General features: G+C 38.9%; 1 protein-coding gene and 1 pseudogene across 4 annotated transcripts in view; one reads left to right on the top strand and one right to left on the bottom strand.

Annotated features, from left to right (window-relative positions):
* The first annotated feature begins 731 nt into the window (after window positions 1-731).
* LOC104588510 (neurochondrin family protein) overlaps window positions 732-27,565 on the top strand; it is a 47,099-nt gene continuing 20,265 nt past the window's right edge. For 3 of the 4 annotated variants that reach the window (XM_088893609.1, XM_010246466.3, XM_010246467.3), the window contains exons 1-9: window positions 732-949; window positions 1,105-1,279; window positions 1,382-1,544; window positions 11,751-11,887; window positions 12,599-12,702; window positions 12,868-12,963; window positions 14,250-14,343; window positions 23,591-23,711; window positions 23,791-23,990. In XM_088893609.1, coding sequence (XP_088749735.1) covers window positions 947-949; window positions 1,105-1,279; window positions 1,382-1,544; window positions 11,751-11,887; window positions 12,599-12,702; window positions 12,868-12,963; window positions 14,250-14,343; window positions 23,591-23,711; window positions 23,791-23,990 — 1,093 coding nt within the window. In that variant the 5' untranslated portion in view covers window positions 732-946. The remainder of the gene's footprint in view (window positions 950-1,104; window positions 1,280-1,381; window positions 1,545-11,750; window positions 11,888-12,598; window positions 12,703-12,867; window positions 12,964-14,249; window positions 14,344-23,590; window positions 23,712-23,790; window positions 23,991-27,565) is intronic. The other variant, XM_088893610.1, reaches the window with a different exon arrangement.
* LOC148789670 (cold shock protein 2-like) lies at window positions 24,213-25,149 on the bottom strand (annotated as a pseudogene).

The following is a 27,565-nucleotide window of genomic DNA, read 5'->3' as shown; positions in this document are numbered from 1 at the left end:
ATTCTATATTTGTTTTGGTTGTGGGTTTCTTATTGGGCGTTTCCACTTATGAGATGTTTTCTCCATTTTTTTCTAGTTGGTCTTTTTCTTGCCTTTAATAGTTGAACTAGGGGTGAGCAAAAAAAAAAAAAAAAAATAAAAACGAAAAACCAAATTTTCAAAAAAAACTGAATCGAAAAAATTGGTTAACCGAACTAGTCGGTTATTATTTAAAATATAATATTTTATATATAATATTATTTACAATATATTGTTTATTATTTAAAATATAATATTCTATATATTTATAAATATTTATTATTATATATTTTTATTATTAAATTAAAAACTGAAAAACCGACGAACCGAACCGATGGTTAACCGAACTGGTCAACCGGTTAACCGATAGGTTTTAGTTCGATATCAGTTATCAGTTTTCCAAAAACCGATACTACTGGTTCGGTCACAAGATGAGCCGCTCGGTTCGGTTACCGAACCGTGAGCACCCCTTTTCTTTTTTTTTTGATTCATAGCACCCCTTCAGTTGTAGTACAGATTGAGTGCATTTGTTGTTTTGAAGTGGATTGGTTTCTTTCCTTGTATCCTTTACAGTACATCGGGTCTAAATACCCGAATAACTGCTAACCGGTTTTGGTGATTGGGTATTAGCGGGCCGGGCATAGGGTTTACCCATTGCCAGTTTGCCAGACGGCCCACACTCTCAGTATAAGCCCATCACACGTCGGAGACTCGGAGGGAAAGGGAAAAGAAGCAAAGAAAGCGGAATCGATGTCTCGATAACGGTATAGAACATTAGAAACTTGGAGAAAACTCTGCAACATTATAGTAAAACCCTGCTAGAACCTTTGCTCAGTGCTCACAAGCGTATGCAGAAATCCTAATTTCGTTATTTGAACCTCAAATCTTCTTCAAAGTTGCAGGAATCTGTTTCTCTTCTATCGGTTCAATGGTGAGCGTGTGTTCTATCTCTGTTTTATTTCTTCTTACACGTCTCACAGGCTGTGTTCTGCTTTGTTCATATTCATTGCAGCTCTAGGTTTTGCTGCATTTAACGCAGTCTTAGTAAATCTTGTTTCTGTTTTAATTTTATCTTCATATTGACAGGAACAAGGTCCAGGCCTGGAAGATTGCTTGAAGCTATTGAAAGGAGAGAGAGACGAGCAACGACTAGCAGGCCTGCTTCTGGCGACTAAATTCTGCAAGGGCGACGACCATGCTTCTATATGCAGGATTTATGATGCAGTAGGAGATCGTTTTCTCGATCGTCTTCTCAGGACTGGTAACCTATTTTCGTATCTGCATTCCCGGTCAAAATGCAACAAAAAATGTTCTTTTTTTCTGCTGTTTTTTTTTTTTGATGAAATACTGTAAATCCTGTCAGGCATGGGTAAAGGAGTGATCAGGGGTAGGGAAAGTGATGATCTTGACGCCTATTTACAGCTTGCGGTCACAGTTCTTGCTGCTTTCTGTCGTGTTCCGGAGATCGCTTCATCGAAAGAAATGGTTTCCAAAGTTCCTCTTCTACTGGAAATTTTGTCGAAGGGGTAACTTTCTGATGCCAGATGCTTTTCCATGCATTACGCTATGCTATATTTCTGAGGAAATACCAGCTGAGTTACATGCATCAAGTTCTGGTTGTTTTTATGCCTGTCCAAACATTAGAGTTTTCTGCAATTTTCTTGTTGACGGGACAATAGCCCCGGTTGTTGGCTGATATTTTACTCCCTAACATGGAGCCTTATGATCATTTGTACTGGTGCTCCAACTTCATCATTACAAATATCTTGGTGCTTATTAGCTGTTATCACTCAATGAATGTTTCATTAATGGAATACCTAACTGAATCGTTAGGATCTAAATTCAACTTTAAGTGTATTTATCAAAAAAAAAGAAATTCAACTTTAAGTGTCTGATAGATAACCTGATTTGGTGGTCCATACTCTTATGCATCTCTAGGACTAGGATATAAAGGTCGATTATTATATTCCCAGCAAACATACAGCTATATGAATTTTAAATATTATTGAAAGTAAGGGAGTACTATGTATTGAATTTTGTTTTTTTCTCCATATATGTTTGTTAGTTCACCTTGTTTGCAACTTACAAGTTGTTGTCTTTCTTAGTTTTCGGTCATGTATTTGATCATGTAGAAAACAGCAAAATAAAAAAAAAAAACAATAAAGAAAGAATAGAAAGAAGAAAGGGGACTGTGAGAAAAGACGAGAAAGATGAGGGAATGAGAAGAGAAGCTAAAAAAGATATACAATATCCAATATGCCCTTAATAGGGTGGCTATTGTCAACAACTTAAAACAACAACATAAAAAGTAAACTAGTGGGCCTTAGGCCCAACAATGTTAACTAAATAATATAAACAAATAATGGTAAATCCTCAACACTCCCCCTCAAGTTGGGAGTAAATGTCACACCTTCCCAACTTGCGTAGGTCATGTTCAAGCTTGTCCATTATGATTCCCTTGGTAAAGACATCAACCGAATGTGAATCAGAAGAAACATATGATAGACGAATTTCCCTTGATGCTACCCTCTCTCTTATGAAGTGCCTATCAACCTCAATATGCTTCGTCCTATTATGCTGAACTGGATTATGAGCAATATTGGTTGTGGCTTGATTGTCACAATACAACATCATAGGTTCATCAACAACAATTTCAAGTTCACCCAACAAGGACTTGATCCAAAGAATTTCTGAGACACTGTGAGCCATAGCCTTGTATCCTGCTTGTGCACTTGATCTAGCCATAACTGACTATTTTTTGCTCTTCCATGAGACCATGTTGCCCCCTAAAAAAGTGCAAACCCCTAATATAGACTTCCTATCATCCAACTAGCCTACCCAATCTGCATCTATATAGGCTTCTAATTTCAAGTGCCGATGATCAACAAACAATATTCCTCTATCAAGATGCTTTTTTAGGTATGCAAGAATCCTACCAATGGCTGCCAAATGTTGAGTTTGAGGAGCATGCATGTACTGGCTTACAACATTGACAGTATAAGAGCTGATAAAAAAAACATTGACAGTATAAGAGATATGTGGAAGGGTCTTACACAAATATAGCAGACAACCTACGAACATTTGATACCTCCCAACATCTCACCATAATCATGTGGTTTTGACCAATAGGAGTATCAATTGGTTTGACTCCAAGCTTCTCCAATCTCCTGTAACAAATCCAAAACATACTTCCTTTGAGAGATGAAAATCCCATGTTTGGTTCTTGTAATCTCAATACTTAGAAAATACTTTAACTCACTCAGATCCTTGATTTAAAATTCAAAAGATCCTTGGTGTAAAATTCTTGTTGTAATGACTTCTTTAGGGCATCAATCTCACCCATATCATTTCTTGTAACTACAATATTGTCAACATAAACAATCACCACTGACACAAGTGATCCTCTCCTCTTCACAAAGAGTTTATGGTATCGAAAGCGAAGCAGTGTTCCCTCAAACCTGTCAAACCATGCTTTGGGTGACATTAAGTTTTTGGAAGATGATTGGTTGGGCATTGGCAGGTTTTGCCTTTATAGATTGAGCAGGAAAAATACATCTATTGTTGATTATTATGAGTTTAACCAAGGAAAAGTGGTCTGGTGCCCAAAAGTTAGAAGGTCGTTACTTGATTGGGAGGTCGAGGAGTGTGTGGGGCTATTAGCAAAACTACAGCTAGTGGGATTGCAAGTAGGGAGAAATGATGTGAGATGGTGGAAAGAAAGTAGGAATGGTGTATTTTCAATGAAGTCTTTTTGTAGAGCCTTGACAATGAATTAGGTGGAGAAGTTGGATGTGAAAGGGGTTTGGGGAATCCCATTCCCCCTAGGGCGGAGGCTTTTGTGTAGCTAGCTGCATTTGGTAGTATTCTTACCCAAAATCACATAAAAAGCGGAGGAATTCAGTTGGGGGGAAGATGCTACTTATGCTTGGATGAAGAGGAGAATGTGATGCATTTATGTTTTGAATGCTGTTTTTCAAAGTACATTTCGGGATACTTTGTCAGCCTTTTTAATCTTGATGTTTGGGAGCTAAATCTCCAAAAGAAAACTTTGCCTGCTACCTATTTTGAAAGAGAAAAAAAAAGTAAAAAATTGGATAGAGCTGTTCCTTTTGCTATTTGTTGGGAGATCTGGAAGGAGAGAAGCAGAAGAATCTTTGAAGGCCATTCAAAACACATGGATCAAATTATTTCAACCATTTGGAAAAGAACTTGGAGTGGATCTTAATCTTCCCTGAATTTGAGGGTGTCAAAGGAATCGTTTGGGAAGGGATTTTGGTCATTATTAGAGTTGGAGTTATTGGGCTGATCTGTTATATTTTTATGTCTTTGATCCACTGTTTTATCTTGTGTTTCGTTCATTGGTGATTTCTTGTCACTCTCTGGATGTACTTTTTTATCAATTAATGAATTTTTTTTTTATTTGTTACTGAAAAGGTTTTTATTACCATAGAAAGCAGTAGATATGGAAAATGTGTTTTAATAATCATAGATGCAAACAGTAACAAAGAAAGAAGGCATATGAGTGAGAAATGAGAATTAGGGTTAATAGAAAGGAGAGGATAGTTCTTACTGGAAGCATCACCAGTAAGGCTTTGGCATCAGCACCAAAGTGTGAAGCAGTCAGCACCTTCAATTGTTAGAATCACTCCAACAGTAGCAGTAGAAAAAACACTTTTACTACTTCTGTAGAAGAAAGAAGAGCATACAACTTGTGTATAAAATCTTTGTGCACCGATCACCATAAGCAGATGAGACCATTTGGTTGGAATGAACTCTTTGTTTATTATTATTATTTTTTGATCTTGAATATGCTGGGATTCTTTCTTGGTCTTGAGCCCTAATCACCTTTAGAGTTGTCTTATGGAGTAGCATCTTGGATACTTGTCTGCCACACAACCATGAGCCTCAGGCACCTTTAACTCTATAAGGGATCTTGTTGTGGAAAGATTTGAAGAGGTTTTCCAAGAAAACATTATCACATCTGTTATTTATTGGGAATTTGGGATGCCTGGTTTATTTCCTTGTAACTTAAGTGGAAAAGAAGGAGAGTGTTTCCTATGCCATGGTATGAGTATCTCCCTTTTACATGGTTTAGGGATTTTGTGTGCAGGAACTATTAGCAGAAGAAAAGAGAAGAAATAAGGAAGAAGAAAAGAAGAGAAAGAGAAGAGAGAAAGGAGAAGAGAGAAAGGAGAAGAGAAGAGAAAGGTTTGGAGAGTTCTAATCAGTCTGGTGGCACCAGCTTATGTTATTATATATAGGGCGACCATAAATAAAAGGGAAAAGACCCTTATGCCCCTGTTGTAGTCAAAGTAGATAAACAAAGGAAAAAATGCTATTTTAACTAGACCAAACCGGCCCTAACTAAGTAGAATACAATCATAAATATAAAGAAAAACATTCCAACACTTCCCCTCAAGTTGGGACATAGATGTCAATCATGCCCAACTTGTCACACAAATTACTATGCCACACATGATGAAGGCCCTTGGTGAAGATGTCTACAAGTTGTTCTTCTGAACTGACATATGGAGGGCACACTTTTCCACTCACAACTTTTTCTCTAATAAGATGCCTGTCCACTTCAATATGTTTTGTTCTATCATGGAGGAATTGGTTAGTAGCAATGTTGATAGCAGCTTTGTTGCCACAATAGAGCGACATATGTTTGCTAATTGCAAAACTCAGTTCACCTAACAAGTTTTTTATCCACATGATTTCAGCAACTCCATGAGACATAGCTCTGTATTCCACTTCAGCATTGGACCTAGTCACCACACTTTGCTTCTTACTTCTCCAGGTGACTAAGTTTCCTCCCATAAAGGTACAATACCCACTGGTAGACTTTCTGTCATCGATTGCTCATGCCCAATCAGTAGGGGTGTTCAAATTCGGTTGATAAATTGAAAACCGAATCGAATAAGTAATTCAGTTCGGTTCGGTTTTTATTTTTTTAAAAATCGATTTTCGGTTCGGTTTGATTGAAATTTTCAACCGAACCAAATTGTAAATCGAATTAATGCTGTTATTTAGTTAAGTATATTAAAAAATTATGTTTTATTTAATACTTTATGCTAATTAATTATTATATTTCCCAATGAACAATTAATAATAGTTAATTAAAACCTAGACTCATTATTAATTGTTCATTAATTATTTTTGAAAATGGCCAATTCACCAATTCCCCATTGGCATAGGGCTTTGGGCCTATTTTAGCTTTTAATTAATAATAGCTAATTAATGAAAACCATTGGGCTTTGAGGTCATTTTAACTTTTAATTAATAATAGTTAATAGTTAATTAATTAAAACTATTGGGTTTTGGGGCCATTTTAACTTTTCATTAATAACACTTGTTAAATGCTTGTCATTTATGTGGAACCAGGACCACGGTCCAACTGAATTGAAAACTGAACCAAACTAAACCGAATTCGATTAGGGTTGGTTCAGTTCTGTTTGAAAATATAATTCGGTTCGGTTCGTTAGAGAAAATGATAAAACCGAATAGATGGTTAGGTTCTCGGTTTGAACTGAACAGAATTGAATTGATCAATTGTATACCCTTGTCAATCAACATCTGTATACACTTTAACCTTCAAATGCTCATGTTTTTAGAATTGCAAACACACCCTAGGAACTCCTTGAGGTATCTAAGGATCCTTTCTACAGTTTCAAAGTGAGTTATCCTAGGATTGTGCATGAACTGATTAATGACACCCACACTGCATAGGCCATATCAGGCCTGGTCATAGACAAGTATAAGAGTTTCCCTATAAGTATCTGAAACTTCTTCACATCTTTCAAAAATTCCCCTTGATTGTCTCTCAGCTGATGGTTAGGCTTAATGGGTGAATCAATTGGCTTCACCCCCAACTTGCTTGCATCCTCTAATAGATCTAGTCCATATTTCCTTTGGGAAATAAAGATGCCCTTTTGAGAGTGGGCGACTTCAATCCTAAGGAAATAACATAAGGGGCCTAGATCTTTCACCTCTAATTGAGTGGCTAAGAATTTCTTCAGCTTCTGTATTTCAATCTTCTAGTCTCCTGTAACCACTATGTCATCAATACGCATAATTAAAGCTGCAATTTTCCCGTCACCTTTCTTCACAAATAGAGTATGATCTGTTGGCATTGTTTGAACCCTATATGGTTACAACTAAGTGAAACTTACTAAACCAGGCCCAAGGTGATTGTTTCAACCCATATAATGATCTTTTTAACCTGCACACCTTCTACTCACTACCTTTGGCACAAAAACCTGGAGGTCAAGTCATGTACACCTCCTCCTTTGGGTCACCATTCAAGAATGCATTTTTAATATCCAATTGGTGAAGTTATCAGTCAAGATTGGTTGCCAGTGAAAGGGGGATTTTGATAGAATTCATCTTGGCCACTGGAGCAAAGGTCTTTGCATAGTCTACTCCATATACTTATGTAAACCCTTTGGCCACCAATCTGGCTTTGTACCTTTCTACTGTACCATCAGCCCTATGCTTCATTGTGAACACCCACTTGCATCCCACTGGTTCATTTCCTTCAGGAAGATCTACCAACTCCTAGGAGCCATTTTTGTGTAAGGCATTAATTTCTTCCTTCATTGCATCTGTCCATTTAGATTTGGATAAAGCTTTTGCCACATTCTTATGAACATAAACACTGCCATTGGAGGAAAGGACCACATGATATGAAGGTGAAATATGGTCATAGGACATAAAGTGAGAGATAAGATGATTAGTAGTACAAGATCTGGCACCCTTTCTCTTAGCAATAGAAACATCAAGATCATTAATAATAGGAGAATCAATATCAAGAGGTTCAAGCATATCAATGGGAACAAGTGTACCTGGCTAATGAGGAGGATCTGCCTCTGGAGAGTCTGATGTTGTTGGTTGCACAGTTTCAAGTTCCATGGCTCTTGAACTCTGCTGGCTCTTATGGCGGCAAGGGAAGACACGAAATGGAGGAGGATCAAGAAGAGGAGGTATTTGAGTATGAGTCTGGGTGTGTTTCTCCTCCTCAACCCTATTCTCCCCTAAGGAGAAACTGAGAAAAAAGGTTGACTCTGAAAGAAGGATACATCCATGAAGACATAGTACTTGTGTGAGGCATGGTCATAGCAACCATAACCCTTTTGAGATAAAGGATAACCAAGAAAAACACAAGGAATGCTATTTCGAGAAGATGATGATTTTTCCTTTCAGTGACACCGTTTTGCTGGGGTGTCCTAGCATAAGAGCTTCGATTAAGAGATCCACACGAAGTAAAGAACTCCGTGAGATCACTATGGAAGTACTCCTTGTTGTCTGATTAGAAAATATGAATCTCAGTTTGGAATTGAGTAAAAATCATGCTTTGAAAATCTTTCACAATCTTTGGCACTTCATCTCTGGATCGCATAGGATAACCCATGTATATCTAGAGTAGTCATCAATCAAAGTAATGAAATACTTATATCCAGTCTCAGAAGGTAGAGTAACAGGGCCCCAAACATCAGAATAAACAATACAAAATGGAAATTTGGATCTTTTATTTCTTAAAGGAAACAAATTTTACAATGTTTGCTCAATTGATATGTCTGACATTGTAACTCACTATTTCACTAACCGACAAAGACTTACATAAGTTTTAAAGACTCAAACGAAAGATGACCAAGACGACTATGCTATAAGTAGGCATTATTCTCACTAGGTGAACTTAAGGACTGTGTAGCCACAATACCAATTTTATTCTCCAAAACGTAGAGACCATCCGTCATGCTTCCTCTACCAATTGTCTTCCCCGAGGCCAAATCCTGAAACACACATGAAGAAGGAAAGGTCACTGAACAATTAAAGGAGTGAGTAAAACTGCTTGGAAAATAAATTGATAGGTAATTTAGGAACATACAACACATTAGAGAGGGTAAGACCGAAAGGAAGGGAGATGGTTCCTTGACCGGCTATGGTGGAGAATGATCCATCAGCTAGTCTCACCTTATCTCTCCTAGAGAGGAGGTTATATGCCTGAAATAAAGTTGACTTACTAGTCATGTGATTTGAGGCTTCAGAGTCAATTATCCAAGGGGAATCATATGTCTAAGATGACACATGGAAAACAGTGGCAATGTTACTTAATGTAGATGCAAAGGAGGTAGGAGTAGGGCAAGAATCCATTTGGAGAAGTGCCCTGCCATATAATTCTAAGTGGTCAAGAAAGGATTTGATAATTTCTTCCTTGGGGTCAGAATCAAGTGTCGCTCCTGGGGCACCATGGGACTAGTCTCTTGAGATGCCACATTTGCTGAGTTATATTTTTTCTGAGTCTGCTAGGTTGGCTTCTTACTCTGATTAGATGCTGATTTCTTATTCAATTCCTAAGCCCATTTAGGCTTGCCATGGAGTTCCCAACATGTGTCTCTAGTGTGCCTGGACTTCTGATAGTGGGTGCACCAAAGCTTTGTCTTTGTTGTCCACTCTCTTCTATGAATCACCATTCTTAAAAGGGCCATTGACATTTGAATTTGTATCTCCTCGGATTGCTAGTGCAACTGGCTCTCCCTCTGTACAATTCATCACACTTCTTTTACTCTCTTCAGACTGAATGAAGGCATAAACTTCCTGAACTGAAGGTAAGTTCTTACTTCCTAAGATTTGTACCCTCATGGACTCATATGTAGGATTTCTTAAAAGGGCCTTTGGCATTTGAATTTGTATCTCCTCAGATTGCTAGTGCAACTGGCTCCCCCTCTGTACAATTCATCACACTTCTTCTACTCTTTTCAGACTGAACGAAGGCATAAACTTCCTGAATTGAAGGTAAGTTCTTACTTCCTAAGATTTGTACCCTCATGGACTCATATGTGGGATTCAACCCCAAGAGAAAAGCAAATACTCGTTGTTGGGAGACAAGTGACTTGTAGGCCTTTGCATCTTCATTACACTTTCAATTCACATTTTGATAATGATCTAGTTCCTTCTAGATTGATGTCAGATTTGAGTAGTACACCGAGAGACTCCTTTCCTCTTGCTTGTAGGTGGAGGATTTAGCTTGTAACTGGTATATCTTTGCATAGTGCCTCTGCTCTAAATAGGCAGATTTCACTTGTTCCCATATTTCACAAACTGTTTCAACCCACATAAATGTCTTCCTTACTTGTGGCAGCATGGGAACTAAGAACCATGACATCACCATACTATTTTCTTGGTCCCTCCTGTCATGTTCAGCACTTTCAGACTTTGGTTCCTTCACTTTACCATTGATATACCCTATTTTCCCCCTATCAGTAATGTAAAATTTAATTCCCCTAGACCATTCAAGGTAGTTTAGTCCATCAAAGGGAATTACAGCCATGGGGAAACTCATATCCATCCCCCCCACTCATTCTGTTTTGACCTCCTGAAATCCCAGAAGTTGCAGAATTCTCGGAGGACATGATTCAAGAACACTTTTCAGTTTCAACACACATTAAGATCTCTCCTAATACCCAAAAAGGTCCAAAAAACACACTAGAGATGCAGTCCACATGCACACACTCTGGTCTGGATACAATCTGAACACAGACAAGCTCCAATTCTCTTAAAAAAATTTCAGGTTGGTTTCAGCACTGCACCACGTTTAACAGTCCCAATCCACCAATTTTCCAAATCACCTAAACACACCCAACTACTAGGAGAGATCTCAAAGCAGTGAAGTCACACCAAAACTTGGTAAAAACAGGTCATTTGTGACCTACAAATAACCCATTCTCAGGTACAGGATCACACGATCCACAGAAAAGAGGTCTGAGCCTCACAATTCCTCTGACTGTATTCAGCAGTCTTGTTTCATAGGGTTTTTCTTGGTACACAACCAAGAGAAAAGGGAAAAAAGGTAAAGCAAACTTGTACCAGTCATAGGTCAACTTCTCTGATCTCAGTTGAAGAAGACAGCAAGGTAAAGAAGAAAGAACTAGTTCGATCTGTTCTCAGACCCGGTAGAACCACTCTGATACCATATTAGCAGAAGAAAAGAGAAGAAATAAGGAAGAAGAAGAGAAGAGAGAGAGAGAGAAGAGAGTAAGGAGAAGAGAAGAGAAAGGTTTGGAGAGTTCTAATCGGTCTGGCAGTGCCAGCTTATGTTATTATATATAGGGCGACCATAAATAAAAGGGAAAAGACCCTTATGCCCCTGCTGTAGTCAAAGTACATAAACCAAGGAAAAAAAGGCTATTTTAACCAGACCAAACGGGTCCTAACTAAGCAGAATACAATCATAAATATAAAGAAAAACATTCCAATAGGAACCTTGGCTTTTCTTGTTTTTTCCCCTAATTTCTACATGTTATCATCATTTTCTAGTTCAAATAATTAGCTATGCTTTTTTTTTTTTTCTTTTTCACTTGTAAGTTTGCTCATTCTAACTCATATGTGAGAATGAACCAAAATAGCTTGTTATCGGTATTACTATTACTTGTAATCATGATTTTTTATAGGTATATTGTAGCGATGATTTCCCTTAGAGTTTATTTGATTGGAAATGCAATCCTGTTTTATACTGCTGTTTATCGGTATTACTATTACTTGTAATCATGATTTTTTATAGGTATATTGTAGCGATGATTTCCCTTAGAGTTTATTTGATTGGAAATGCAATCCTGTTTTATACTGCTGTTTAGTGAATTTTCTTTTGCACGATAGACTTTTGGATTACTTGGAAAAAACTTTTTCAACTTAAAGCTTTAAGGTTATCCTAATTATATATGTCGTGCATACAGAGTGGATTCGTCTGTTTATGAAGAATGCTATGAATTTTTATTTCTGGTGTCTGTGGCTTCTGAAGATGGACTTACAACATTATATGACTCTGGGGTCATGAATGTGCTTACTTCTCATGTTTCTAATTTGCCTGATGGTACTTTCTTAACTTTATAAAAGAGTAACTCACATTAATAATCTGTTTTAGCATTTCTTTTAGCTGTTGTCATTCATCAAATGTTAAAAAATGGTATTATAAAGCCGCTTAAATGAAACTAAAAAAATATTAGTTTATGACTCACCTGAAACAACCAACATGCATGTTCATGCATGTTGGGTGTATTGATACTTTGAACCATGATTGTGCCCAAGCTGTTGATCTGGCCTAAGAAAAATAGCCAAGTACAAGAAGAGGAGAGAATTATTTAGAATTGGGACTGTCATTAATATGGCAGTTTATGCTTTTTCCCCCATTTCAGCTGGACCATCCAGTTCAACAGTTATGTTCTTTACAGAAATTGGTTCAATATCCAAACTAACCGTTAAAGATCAAGTTGTTGAATTGGGTCTATCATCTATTATTGTTTTGTTTCTGAAACAATGGTGTCTTCGTAGCATTTTTGCCAGTTTGTTTATTGAAAGTTAGGGTCATGTGGAAAATGGACCTCTGGGCTTTAATTTTGACTGTCTAGTAGCAATTCAGGTCCTCAGGTGCTTATTTGATTTTCATCATTCTATTTGCATTTCCTTTGTTAGCCATACAAACGGCTTTTCTTTTTTATTATTAGTTAGCTATATATAAGACCATTAGGATTTTTATTTTTATTTATTTTATTCTTAGAACTTACAACATGTAATTGCTTTGAAGGTTCTCACTCCTTGGAGCTTTCCATGAGACTTATGCAGTTAATATTGAGCAAACTACCTCTGGACATCATAAATACAGAATATCCATTGGAGTTGTCAAAAATGGTGGGCCCTAGTTGTTATTTTTGCCATATCACTTGCCTTTGTTCATTTTTGGATTAACTGTTTTATTTGTTGGTTCTATCTGTATTAAACCATTAGCAACTTCTACACCTTTTTGTATTTTGGCACTACTTTGAAAAACTATAAAATATGTTAATGCTATTTCAGGTGGCTGCAATGGCTAGGCAGTTTGCTGTGTTGCACACTGCCCTTAAATTTGAAGCCCTGCGCTTACTATCTGCCATTCTGTCCTCAAAATATGCGGTATGGGAGTTTTCTTATAACCTTGTTCCCCAGGAAAAAATATTTAACAAGTACATTCAGCTTTCATGTTGTCATATTTCTTGGAGTTACCTATCAAATCTTTAGTTAATTTGTTTGAATAAAATCTGTTATATAAAAACCATATAAAATTCAGTAGCAATTGATTCAAGCTAGGTTCTTTTTTATTTTTTGTTTTCTTTTCCATTTTTTGTTCTGACATAAACTACATAAGGAGTTTGATGGCTTGATATCATGTAAACATTTCCTCCTTTCAGAATTTTGAACTCGCTGGTGATGCTAAAGTGAGGGTAGGGGTAATTATGTGAAGAACATAGAGATTTAATAGATTATTTGGTTTAAGATGGGTTCTAGTCCATGCTTTCAGTTTCTATTATGAATTTAACACGATTAACCATTCTTTTGTAAGTGGGCTTTATTTATTTATTTATTTCCTTCTTGTTTTCGTCATACTATTACCATGATATTAACAGTTTCAGAGATGTAAGTAGTGATGGTGATGGTGATGACAGACAAGCGTTTACTTTTAATAGAATATTAGAAACAACCTGAGGTTTCATTTTTGGTAATATCAATGTTAATCCAAACAGGAAAACAAAAGGTTCTGGTCTAAAATTATAAAAAAGGGAAACAACTAAGGTCAGATAATTTTACATCTTAGCTCCACCTTGAGATTTCAGAAAAAATAACAAATGTTGTAATGATGGCATGATGGTAATGAAACATGCTTAAACTTTTGGAGATTTTTACTAATTCCAGGAAATTAAAAAGATTACGTGAAATGGAATCAGTATTTCTGAGCAGCAAGAATAGGTTTAAATCTGAAACCAACCATGCAGACATTTCCTGGGGAAACAAAGGGGGTATGAAGCTGTTTTTTAGAATGAAAAGGAGTTTTGGTTAATGTATCAACTACCTTTTTTTTTTCTGACAAGTTTAATGTATCAACTACCATTCATCTAGATGTATTGTATTTGGAATAAATCTGCTGTACTTCTCTCTTTGGTAAATAATTTATAATCGATTATTTTTTTGATCAGCAACAAATAATTTGTAATAATTTCTTAGTGAAAAAATAAAAATATTTTAGATCTTGGAACAAATGGGAATGTTGTTTCAAAGATTTCTTTTTTATTTTTCCTTGGATTTGTGTTTTTTGAAAATCACAAATGCTGTGTAAATCTCTGTGCCTGGGCCAGTAGCATAGTTAAAAAGCTTGTGATGATAATTTGGTCAATTATTTTGATTGTGTTCTTGATGTTTTCTAGGCACCATTGCATGATGCTCTTCGGTCAGTGTCAAATGATTCATGGGCAACCTACATGCGCATTGGTATTGTGGCAGTTTTACAGGATCGTGTTGGTATGTTGTGGTATTTTCTCTTATATCATTGTGAACAACAGTTTCTCCAAGAAGCCATTTACTGTCCTCCATTTAGGTGTTGACACTTGGAGTTTTTCACTTGTAAATGCTTGGTGATTGAAGTGTAAGAATATCTGGATATATTGACATTTTACTCTCTGGTTCTGCTAGGGGTTATGATTGCTAATAGATTCAAGTTGGATTTAGATTTTGCAAACCTTTAACAGATAAAGTTAACAAATTATCGGAATATATATTTGAAATTAGATTTAAGAAGTTTTACAATGATGTGTATGGAACAAGAAGTCCCACACGAATACATATTTCTGTCCCTTTTACAATGCAGCCCAAAACAGTTGTTGCCTCAAAGCCCCTTGTTTAGCAAGATAATCAGCTAGACCATTTGCACTCCTTCTAACCCATTTGAATTCTGCTTCTATCTCCCTTGCAACCTTTTCCACTTCCCTTATCACTTGTTTGAAGGTCTACGGAGTAGTTCTATTTTAGCCCAAGAGATGATCACCTCGGAATCCCCTTCAACCTCAATTTGCCTCATTCCTAATTGCTTGCTATCTTCAATCCTTGTAGCAATGCCATTACCTCAGCTTTTAGAGAGTTGCCCATGCCAATAGGCCTAGAGAATAATGCTAATGTCCTCCCTTCAGAATTTCTGATTACTCCCTGAAGATGATCAAGACTGCTATCAGTCTTGGGCACTAAGGAATTTCAGGTTCGAACAGAAGAGAAAGTGAAGAAGAAAGAGGAGAAAGATTAGTGAGAGAGCAGTAGAACACAGGTTTGAAAGGAAGGACAGATTCTGAATGATCTGCCGCCGCCACTTCAATTTAATATTTATATGTTATGCTAGTTACATGAAAGGACATATCTGCCCTTGGTGTTTACATCATAACACTTAACAATATAAAAAACTGAAACGTAAATAACAGAACTAGAATAACAGAATAACATAACAGATAGACTAGGTATATTCTACCCTACGGACAGAGTGGCCCCACAACATCAGTTTCTCTACACTCCCCCTCAAGTTGGGAGTAAATGTTTATCATTCCCAACTTGGATAGATCCGCTTCTAGCTTCTTTCTTGATACAACTTTAGTGAGGATATCTGCTAGTTGCATACTGGATGTGATGTAAGGGAGGCATATTTCTTGAGATGAGACCCTCTCTCGTACAAAATGTCGGTCAACTTCAATGTGTTTGGTTCTGTCATGCTGCATTGGATTATGTGCTATATTAATGGCTGCTTGATTATCACAATACAACATCAGAGGCTTTTCATACTCAATACCCAACTCCTCAAGTAGAGATCTTAGCCATAGGATTTCAGCCACTCCGTTGGCCATGGACCTGTATTTTGCTTCAGCACTAGACCGGGAGACAACACTTTGTTTCTTACTTCTCCAGGAGACAATGCTTCCTCCCACAAGGGCACAATATCCTGAGGTAGACCGTCTGTCATCAACACTCCCAGCCCAATCGACATCTGTATAGACCTCCACCTTCATGTGGTTATTGTTCTTGAACAGTATACCTCTACCCGGGCATCTCTTCAAGTAGGCTAGAATTCTTTCTGCCGCAAGATGATGTGTGGTTTTAGGAGAATGCATGTACTGGCTGACAACACTAACAACATAAGTAATATCCAGCCGAGTGAGGCAGAGATATAGGAGCTTTCCTACCAACCGCTGGAACATAACTTTGTCTTCAAGTAGCTTCCCACTTTCTGCACTAATCCTGTGGTTCTGTTCAATGGGTGTATCTGCAGGTTTGACACCCAGCTTTCCAGTTTCAGCCAACAGATATAAAACATATTTCCTCTGAGAGACAAAGATCCCCTGTTTAGATCTAGCAACCTCAATGCCCAAAAAATTCCGTAGTGTACCCAGATCTTTCACCTCAAACTCTTGATGAAGGAGCTGTTTGAGGGACTCAATCTCATGGCTGTCATTTCCTGTCACCACAATATCATCAACATATACTGCAAGTAGTGTCAGTGAAGACTCCACCCTCTTGATGAACAGTGTATGATCTGACTGGGCCTGTACATAACCGAACTTTCCAAGAGCTAGTCTGAATTTGTCGAACCAAGCTCTAGGTGACTGCTTCAAACCATACAATGCCTTATTGAGCCGGCAGACCTTCTTACCTGTCTCTGTATCATAGTATCCAGGAGGCAACTACATGTAAACCTCTTCCTGCAAGTGTGGCTTGCTGCAAGAGATAATAGAACCCGAATGGTGGTCATCTTGGCTACCGGGGAAAATGTCTCCAAGTAATCTATACCATAAGTCTGAGTGAACCCTTTTGCAACTAGCCGAGCTTTGTACCTCTCAATGGATCCATCCGCATTGTGCTTCACAGTAAATACCCATCTGCATTCAACTGGTTTCTTTCCTTTGGGCAAGTCAACTAGCTCCCAGGTATTATTTTTCAACAGAGCATCCATTTCAACTTGCATTGCACCTCTCCACTCCGGGACTGATAGGGCCTCTTGTACTGTTCTTGGAATAGGGACATTGGAAATGGAACCAAGGTAGGACCTGTAGGTAGGAGATAGGCGATCATAGGATAAAAAATGGGAAATACAGTGGGCTGTAGATGTGGTACAATGTCGTTTTCCTTTACGGACTGCAATCGGAAGATCAAGGTCATCTGTAGGAGGTGAAATGGCAACAATAGAAGAAGTCTCTGTGGGTCTTGGGACTGTAATGTCTGGACCTGGGGCCGTAGATGAGATTGGAGCTGGCCTGGACTGCTGATGATCGGGATCAACCTGCCTGCACCACCTGTGATAGACCCTCAACTCCTGATCCCTTTGACCACCCTCACCATTGCAGCTCCCCCTCAACTCCTGATCCCTCTGGCCACCCTCACCATTGTAGCTCCCATCACCCAATGGAATAGGTAAAGGAACTACCCCACTCTCACTGCTCTCCCCCTGAAGACAAGGACTTAAACCCTTACTCTCACTGCTCTCCCCCTGAGGAGAAACCCGAGGATAATAGGGTGTCTCCTCAAAGAAAGTGACATCCATGGAGACGAACTTCCTCCCTGTGACAGGATCATAGCAGCAATACCCCTTTTGAGTTTGTGCATAACCAAGGAAAATGCATTTGGAGGCCTTGGGTTCAAACTTGGAGTGATGGGGTCCGAGAAGCTGAACAAAACAGGTACAACCGAATGTTTTAAGGGGAATAGAAAACAACTCCTCATGTGGGTATAGAAGGGAAAAAGGAGATCGCAAATCAAGAACCCGGGAAGGAATCCGATTAATAAGATATACCGCCGTGAGGATAGCATCACCCCAGAAGCGAATAAGGACATTGGAGGTAAACATAAGACTTCTAGCCACCTCCAAGATGTGCCTATTCTTCCTTTCTGCAACCCCATTCTGCTGAGATGTATGAGGGCAAGAGCTCTGATGGATAACCCCATGAGTAAGAAGGTAAGATGCCAATGACTTAGCAAAGTATTCCTTTGCATTATCAGATCTAAGAACTTTAATCTTGACATCAAACTGGGTTAGGATCATTTGGTGAAAGTTTTGGGTCAGGGCGGGAACCTCATCTCGTGAACGCATAAGATAAACCCAAGAAAACCGGGTATGGTCATCAACAAATAACAAAAAATATTTGTACCCAACCATAGAAGGAATGTGATATGGCCCCCAAACATCCGTATGCACAAGATCAAAAGGACGATTACTCCTTTTATTACTCAATGAATAAGAGTTTCTACAATGTTTAGCAAACTCACAGCTTTCACATTGCAATTGGGACAACTCAACCGACTCAAACAAAGTAGGAAACAGACTCTTTAAGGACCGAAAAGACAAATGATTCAATCGGTTATGCCAAAGCATAACCGAACTCACACTCTGGGAAACAAGTGACCTCTTACCCACTGATTCTTCCCGACGAGAACTCTCCCCGAGCAGATAGATCCCATTCGTCTCACGGCCAATCCCAATCACCTTCTTCGTCTCCAGGTCCTGAAAAACACACCGGTCAGGGAAGAAAGTTACTGAGCAGTTCATGTGTTTGGTAATACTACTGACTGAAAGGAGGTTAGTATCAAGCTTAGGAACATGTAAGACAGAAGACAAGGAGATCGTATCTGATAACTTAATGTCCCCCTTCCCAGAAATAGGAACCAGGGAGCCATCAGCAATAGATACTTTATCCCTACAAGATGACAAATGGTAAGAGGTAAACAGTGAAGGCAAGCTAGTCATGTGGTCGGATGCACCTGAATCTATTACCCAACAAGGTTCAGTAGTACCTGGAGTTGAGGCATGGTAGGCTGAAGCTAGAGTACCTGAATTTACGGTTGTAATCTGACCACCCATCTCAGAAGCACTGCCATAACTGATGCTCCCAAAGCTGCCTTCTGCCTGATTTTTAAACTCCATCTCGGTCAAGTCTTAAAACAGCACTTGGAATACCAATCACAATAAAAAACAGTATAGGCCTGATCTGTATTCACAGTGTATGTGCACAAAACTGGGATAACTCTGATCTGAAATCAACTAACAAACACAACAGTGGCTGTCCGTAGAGCTCTAACCCCTTTAAGAGAGTTCGAAAACCCCAAAAAACTCTGAACAACAGCTTAGAAGGAGGTCTGATTTGCCTTTGCAGAATTAGGGTTTTAATCAGTCCTTAAAGTGATCAATTCAGTTGCACAATCTAATCAGTACTGTATAGATACACTTGCAGTAGGGTTAATATGAAACCCTAGAATCTGATCAATGCTAACAATAAACTTGAGGACAGCTCTAGATAGATCACAAGATCAGTCCAGCACTAGGGCTTGCCGCAAGATCACTTTCAAACTCTAGTGCAGAAAGAAACAAGGCTGAGACAGTTCGGTGTAAAACAGTAGGGTTTTAATCACAGCAGAATGGTAGGGTTTGCTGTAAAACCCTATTGAATCGAAGAGATGAAAACCTAGAACGATTCAGCCTTCCTCTCCAGATAGGTCCAACCTATCTTTTCTTAGAAAAGTAGATGACTTACAAGAAAAGAATTGTTCTCTGCCTTCTAGGGTTACCTGAACCCTAGTCTTCTCTGATCCTTCCTGACCACCAATACTCTGCAACCATAACAAAACTTCCAACAGCTGCTAGCACTTCTGGCGATCTCCTAGAATCAGTCTGCGAACTCCACCTTTTCAGCTTCTAGTCCTAGGAGATTCTCATGTGGTCGTCTGGTATTAGACTCACATAAGAAACCCTAACCTGGCTTTGATACCATGAAGATGATCAAGACTGCTATCAGTCTTGGGCACTAAGGAATTTCAGGTTTGAACAGAAGAGAAAGTGAAGAAGAAAGAGGAGAAAGATTAGTGAGAGAGCAGTAGAACACAGGTTTGAAAGGAAGGACAGATTCTGAATGATCTGCCGCCGCCACTTCAATTTAATATTTATATGTTATGCTAGTTACATGAAAGGACATATCTGCCCTTGGTGTTTACATCATAACACTTAACAATATAAAAAACTGAAACGTAAATAACAGAACTAGAATAACAGAATAACATAACAGATAGACTAGGTATATTCTACCCTATGGACAGAGTGGCCCCGCAGCTGTGGGGCCCACATCAGTTTCTCTACACTCCCCCGATACCTGACAATCCCGAATTCCCAAATGAACTTCCATTAAGTTTAATTCTGTTACCATCTGGCGGTTTCCATTCCATCCTTACTCTCTCTCACTCTTGAAGATTGTGCTACTTCTGTCCAGGATCTTATAATGTCTGTGACTGAGAACTCTTGGAATATATGCAAAGAACTTACCCAATGGGCTACTTTAACTTTGATTGTGTCAATCACCTCCTCCGTGGTTCTAGTCTTTTCTAAGAATATTCTGTTATTCCTTCCTCTGAAAGAGTCTTTCCCTTCCCTGTTTGAGTTAGCAATAGACAAATAAGCTTGGGTGACAGACCATCTACAGGTGCAGAATGGAAATGTAGTATGGACTCCACAATTCAGAAGATATCTAAATGACTGGGAGGTGGAAATGCTTCACAAATTATGTACCACTCAAATGGAGATAGGAAGCACTGATAGAAGGATGTGAAAGTGGGATAAATCTGGAACTTTTACAGTCAAATCTTTTTATAATCACATTTCCAGTTCAGAGGAGCAGGACATTCCAACAAGCATCTTATGGTGTAAAAATGTGCCTTCAAAGGTAGCTTTCTTGTGTGGATCCCCTACCTTAACAGAATCCTAACCAGGGATAACTTGACCAGGGGGGTATGCTGCTGGAGTCTAATAATTGTCTGCTTTGCGATGGGCATGTCGAATCAGTTAACCATCTGATGTGACTGTGTTTTTGCCCATGAGATTGGTCAAAGATCTGGGATTTGTTTGAGGTACAAACCTGCTGCCCAGAATCAGTGGCAGACTTCTTGCTAAGTTGGAGAGTTGTTGGTCTAACCAAGAGGGGGAAGGCAGCATGGAATATTACTCCTGCAGTAGTCTTTTGGTGCATATGGCAGGATAGAAATGCAAGGATGTTTAAAAACAAAAGCAGCTCGGTAGATTCAGTATTTCAGAAAATCTTGGGGAAATTGTTTTTCTGGCTGGCTATGAACAAGCTTTGTAGGGAAAGAAATTTCAATTCCTATTTTGTATATGACAATCTTTTTGTAAAGAAGGGGGCGGGGATTTAGGAATGTTTGGATGTTGGTTGTGTATCCCCCGTTTTTGTATAGCAGCTTGTTATACTTGTTTTGGTTTTCAATGAAATTATACTTTCTCTCAAAAAAAAAAAAAAAAAAGAGGACAGTACCTCTAGCTGGTCTTATACCTGTAGGGTGAGAACACCTTATGCTGGTACTTTTGAGCTTATGGATGAATGATATTGTGGCATGAAGGGGCCATACATATGAAATTAATATCCTTGAAACATTCATTCAGGGCTTGGTACGAAGGGGCCATACATATGGAATTTATTATTTCTAATCCCACCGAGTATGTTCCCCTTCAACTTCATGAAGGCCTTCTTAATGCAGGAGCCAAGTGATCAGATATTTTGGTTTAGGAATTTAGTTTTCATATGATAGTTGCAATTTGAAGGGGCTAGAAGAGCTGGGGCAGTCTGAAAAAGACTTCGGTGGAAGTAGTAAGAAATGATTTAAGTGCCCATAATTTGACGATGGATATGGCACTGAACAGAACAGAATGGCGAAACTGGATTCATGTAGCTGACCTCACATAGTTAGGACAAGGCTTAGATGATGATGATGATGATGTGGTAGTGGAAATTCTGTAATTTTTGTCTTTCCCAGTATTGCATGAACTCTCCTAAGTGGATTAAGTGTCCTTAACATTTTTAGAATGATAAGGGACCTCTGTGGGGGTTAGGCTGGAGTTGCAGAAGCCACCAAAGGAAAGGTATATCTCTTGAATGACTGGATCAAAGTCCCAGACAATGGGACTCATTCCAACAGAATGTTGTGATTGAAGGGTGCTGCAATCGATATTTGTGTGGAGACTTGAGATGGTTAGCTCCCTTGGATCCTAGTCAATCCTTAGATTGTGGGGAGGTTGAAGATGATGTGGTTCATGGGGACATGTTTCCTCTATAAAGCAAGTTTGGGGTGGCTGTGCACTAGAGATCCATGTGGATCAATGGGGATGATCTTTGACTTTTGAGGAGTATAGTGGATGCTAACTGATTGAGTGTAGATTGGCATCCATTGAATTATTGACGGAGTTCTTTTCTTGTTTTGGCTTAGATAATAGATGCAAATGTCTTTATGCAATACTTTCTTGTTAAGGAATTGGTCTGTCACTTTACTGATAAAAAAAAAAAAACGGTCTGTCACTTACCTAGGTTTACCTTGGGGGGGGGGACCCAAGGTCTAATGGGTTATGGAAACTGGTGGTGGAAAGGTTTGCAAAGAAACTAGTGCTCTGGAAAAGGAATTATATTTCTTTAGGAGGAAGAATCACCTTAATTAGAGCCACGTTAGCAAAGCCATGTTTACCTATACTTTCTTTAGGTGGCCTAAGAAAAGAGGAAGAATCTTGTTGAGATGTTTAAGACCTCGGTGAGCTGGACCATTTGGGAAGAACAGAATTCCAGAATTTTTTCAGATAAGGAAAGAAGCAAAGAGGCAACCATTGAGACCATCCTCATTAGAGTGGTTTATTGGGTGAAAACTTGGGCCTATTTGCTGACTTCTCTTCAGTTGATATTATGAATAACTGGAAGGAAGTGGCTTCTTCAGACTGCCATCAGGCCAATGTGAGGCCTTTATGGTCTCCACCAGCTAATGATTATATCAAATTAAATTTTGATGGAAGTAGTTCAGGTAACCCAGGTCCTTCTGGTACTGGTGGTGTGTTTAGGAATAAGGAAAGCAGAGTTATTGGTTTATTCTCAGGTCCATTGGTGTGGGAGACTCATTAAGATCTGAGATCTTGGCTGTTATGGAAGGAGTGCAAAAGGCAAAGGATATGAATGTGAGAAAACTGATTATAGAAGGTGATTCAAAGCTGGTAGTGGATTGTCTGCAAAGGAGGGAAGTGGTTTCTGGATCTTCAGTGATGAGAAGAAGAAATTCAAGTGGCTGGTTCAAGATATGGAGGTGAAGTTCAGTTGGGTTTAAAGAACTGCTAATGCTTTTGCTGATGTCCTAGCAAAACAAGGGATGGGAAGAAATCAACCATTTTGGGCACAATTGTAATTTGTAATTTGTATAATTGGGCGAGTTGAGTTAAGAAGGGTTACCTCTACTCTGTTGTGTAATTTTCTTCTAAATAAACGAAATTCTGTTATTGATAAAAAAAACAAGGAAAAAAAAAAACAAGGGGCTGCAAGGCAGCATTTGTATTGGGCTTCTTTGTAATCTAGCTTATGATATTTGGGATGACATTCTTGTCATCAAATTGTTCTGTTTTCACATATAACTAATTTAATAAAACAAATCTTTTGCTGATCCAAAAAGTAATTGCTTGTTAACATGTATTGGAAATAAAAAAAGGCCATTAACCATTGTAATGGAGGAGCTGCTGATATATGATTTGACTTTAATGTTAGAATGCATTGAAAAAGTTATTGATTAGTTGACATCACAATTTTGAAGTGATGTGCCTCGTTTGCTTTTTTGTCTCATACAATACCAATCCTATTTATATGATTCTTTGAAGGAGAAAAGAGTATATGCGTCGCATGTGGTATATTATTGAAATCTGTAATTTAATGTGCAGCTCCTTCTGACAAGCTTCAGGCTCTTATTTTGGCGGAATCTATGATGTCTTTGCTGGGAGAAGGTTGGCTGATTGATCAGAAGAATGTACCTGATGTGCAAAATCCTCTTCCAGTTGACAGGTGAGGGATGGGAGTTTTTCGCAATTGTTTTCTTTTGCCATACTAAGTAACTTGAAATTTTTGACTCATTCATTTGTAGGTGCCTATTGCTTGTCTTGGAGTCTTCAAGGGTTGAAGTTGCTGTTCTTCTCAATGACATTGCCTACTTGAAATATGAAGCTTCTAAGAGTTCATCAACCACTGCTGAAACCATACTCTTAAGGCAACGGGACCTGGCCATAGCATTTTCTTTAATAGAGAAAATAATTAAAGTGATTTCTAATGGCTGTGGAGAAGGAGGTATAATTTTCTATTTTATTTGAGCTTGTTTGTTGATCCTCATGTGACTTGATCTGCCTCTTCTTTATAGTTCTCTGAAAAGCCCTTGTTCCAATTAATTTGAAGTTGTATATGTGGCTATTTTTGAAGGAATATATACATATATATATATCTTCGTTTAAACAATTACCCACTATATCAAATTCTGAAACTTTACCAGAAAACAGGAAAGATAGTCATCCAAAAAGAAGTAAAATTTGACAGAACTGCATGGTATGACATTATCCCTCCTCTTTGCATTTACCCTAAATCCATCAGTTCCCATAAGCTTAGAAAAAATGCAAAACAAAGTAAAACTATAAAATGCTATCAAACCCAAAACCCATCACCAGATGGTCATTTTCTGATCATTGTTGGGGCACTCTCTTGCAAAATGCCCTTTCTCCCCACAGTTGAAGCAACTCCCGCCACCACCTGGATAACCTCTGCGGCTCTGCCTTTGCCTGACCTCCAACTGCTGACACTACCACCATTTCCCTGATCACAATCCCTGGCAAGATGTCCAATTTGACCACAGTTAACAGCAGAACCACCCCTACCATAGCCCGCATCACCGCTTCCCTGATTACAATCCCTGGAAAGATGACCAGGTTGACCACAATTATAAAAAGCATCAGCATCACCTCCAAACCCTCCACTCCTACCTCCTCTGATGCCACTCCTTTCCCTTCTTTCATACCCACCACCGTCAAAGCTACCATGACCACCGTGCCCTTCTACCAAAAAAAAACCCTCTTCTACTACCGCCTCCCAAGACATTTCCTCCACCCAGTGCCGACATGTCTACTGCTTTTGACCATCCATCCTCACCCTGCTTGATCATGAACTCAACCTGCTCACTCTCCAAGAGGGTCTGGTAACCATCACATCTGATCGACAACTGGTGAACGAAGAGATCTCCCTCTTCAGGAGTAATGAATCCAAAACCCTTCTGCCCACTGAACCACTTCATGATCCCCATCACTCTCTTTCCATGCGCCATTGTCTGGATTGCAAAAGAAGACCTCTTGTTTCTGTAACCAATTCATTTCCAATCCCTAACTCTTTATAACAACTTTTTATTGGAAAATGGAAAGTTACTACACAACTAATTGTAAGCTCTTCCTCTGAAATCGAATCATTGTTGATGCTGGCAGCTTCTAATATATTTGTGACATTGATGTCAATAGTTATCTGTTTCGTTCCCATGAAGTGAAAGCTTATGGCAAGGGTATAGCATCTCAGACACAGCTCTTGTCAGTGAAATTTGTGCATACTCTATTGCTTAGTTCCTAGAACCTTGAAGGCAGGGCAGATTTGTTGTGTGATCTACAGTTCAACTAAGCCAGATTGAAATTACTTTGGGATTGCATTTCACAAGATTGAACCACAATTCACAAGAGAAAAATCTGATCTTTGTAACCCTGTATACAGTTATTTATTGAGAGAAATGACTTCTTCCTGTTTAAAATGTCAGTCTTATACATTACATCACTACTTTTATTATGATTCGGCCTGCCTTTGAGTTCTGTTAGTCCAATAACAGCCAAGAAGAGAGAAGAAAGAAGAAGGAAAGAGAGAGAGAAAGGAGGAGAAAAGGAGAGAAGAAAAGTCTGGTTCGAATAAGGGAAAAAATCACCTCTCCCATTCGGCCAGACATGTTCTATATTACTAACATAATGGAAAAGACACATGTGCCCTTACTTAAGTGAGGGACACTAGTTCTAATATAATATTACAGATTAACAACCTCAACATAAGTATAAAGACAGAAATACCCCTACACTAACACTCCCTCTCAAGCTGGTGAGTATATATCATATAATCCTAGCTTGTTACATATGTAGTCCACTCTTCCCCGACTCAACCCTTTTGTAAATAAGTCTGCCCACTGGTTCCCTATGTTAACATATGCAGTGTCTATCACTCCATTCAGCACTTTCTCTCTCACAAAGTGACAGTCAACCTCTATGTGCTTGGTTCTTTCATGAAACACCGGATTAGAAGAAATATGAAATACAACCTGATTGTCACAATAGAGCTTCATTGGAGTGTTAATATTTTATCCTATCTCCTGTAGAAGGTTCCTTAGCCACACTAATTCACAAGCAGTATGCGCCATAGCTCTATATTCTGCTTCTGCATTGCTTCTCGCCACGACTGTCTGCTTCTTACTTTTCCATGTCACTAGATTACCCCCAAGAAAAGTGCAATAGCCTGTGGTAGACCTCCTATCAGACATAGAACCGACCCAGTCAGCATCAGTATATCCTTCTATTTCAAGTTTTCCACCACTTTTGTATATCAAACCACGACCAGGGGCCCCTTTTAAATACCTCACAATTCTTAGAACTGCATCCCAATGAGGAACCAGAGGTTTCTGCATGAACTGACTTACCACACTAACTGCAAATGAAATGTCTAGCCGAGTGATGGTTAGGTAGTTCAGTTTACCTACAAGTCGCCGGTATCTGCCAGGGTCTTCAAACACTTTACATCCATATCACTGCTCAGCTTAGTATTTGTTTCCATAGGTGTTTTAGTTGGTTTAACACCTAACAAACTTGTTTCCTCCAGCAAATCAAGCACATATTTCCTCTGACACAAATTAATACCATGCTTAGATCTTGCTACTTCTATCCCCAAGAAATATTCCAATTTACCAAGGTCCTTTGTTTGAAAATGTTCCTGTAGAAAAGTCTTCAACCTGTCAATGCCCATTTTATCATCCCCGGTAATAACAATATCATCTACATACACCACCAATAGGATTTTTCTTGCCTGAGAGTCATGACTGAAGACGAAATGATCAACTTGGCACTATTTCATACCAAACTTCTTTACCACCTCACTGAACCTACCAAACCATGCTTGAGGAGACTGTTTAAGCCCATATATATCCTTCTTTAGTCTGCATATCTTACCATCCTCCCCTGAGCAACAAACCCCGGTGGTTGCTCCATATAGACCTCATCGAGCAAATCACAATGCAAAAAAGCATTCTTGATATCAAGCTGATAGAGGGGCCAATCATACATAGTAGCAAGAGAGATCACAACACGAATCAAACCTATCTTACCAACTGGGGAGGTCTCTGTGTAGTCAATACCATAAGGTTTGGGAGTACCCTTTTGCAACCAATCGAGCTTTCAGGCGCTCAACACTACCATCAGGTAAATACTTAACAGTATAAACCCACTTACAACCGACAACCTGCTTTCCAGGAGGAAGAGTGGTGAGGTCCCAAGTATGATTTTGAATTAGAGCTGAGAGTTCTTCCATTGCACGACACCACCCTGGAGAGGAAAGGGCTTCCTGGACATCCTTAGGGACAACAACTGAGGATAACAAAGAGATAAACTGGCGATGGGAAGCAGAAAGGTGAGTGAGTGAAACATAATTAGAAATAGGATGAAGGGTACAAGTGTGTTTACCTTTCCGCAAGGCAATGTGAAGATCAAGATTAGATACTGGGTTTGGGGCTGGTGCAGAGACAACTACCGGATCTGTCGACGGTGATGGAGCCGGAGGAGTAGCAACCAGTACATGTGGGCGAT

The sequence above is a fragment of the Nelumbo nucifera genome, chromosome 8 (genome assembly GCF_055504915.1).
Source record: "Nelumbo nucifera cultivar China Antique chromosome 8, China Antique-T2T, whole genome shotgun sequence".
In the NCBI taxonomy this organism is placed as follows: domain Eukaryota; kingdom Viridiplantae; phylum Streptophyta; class Magnoliopsida; order Proteales; family Nelumbonaceae; genus Nelumbo; species Nelumbo nucifera.
The sequence above is the reverse complement of the archived record's forward strand: the minus strand, read 5'-3'. Positions and strand labels throughout refer to the sequence as shown.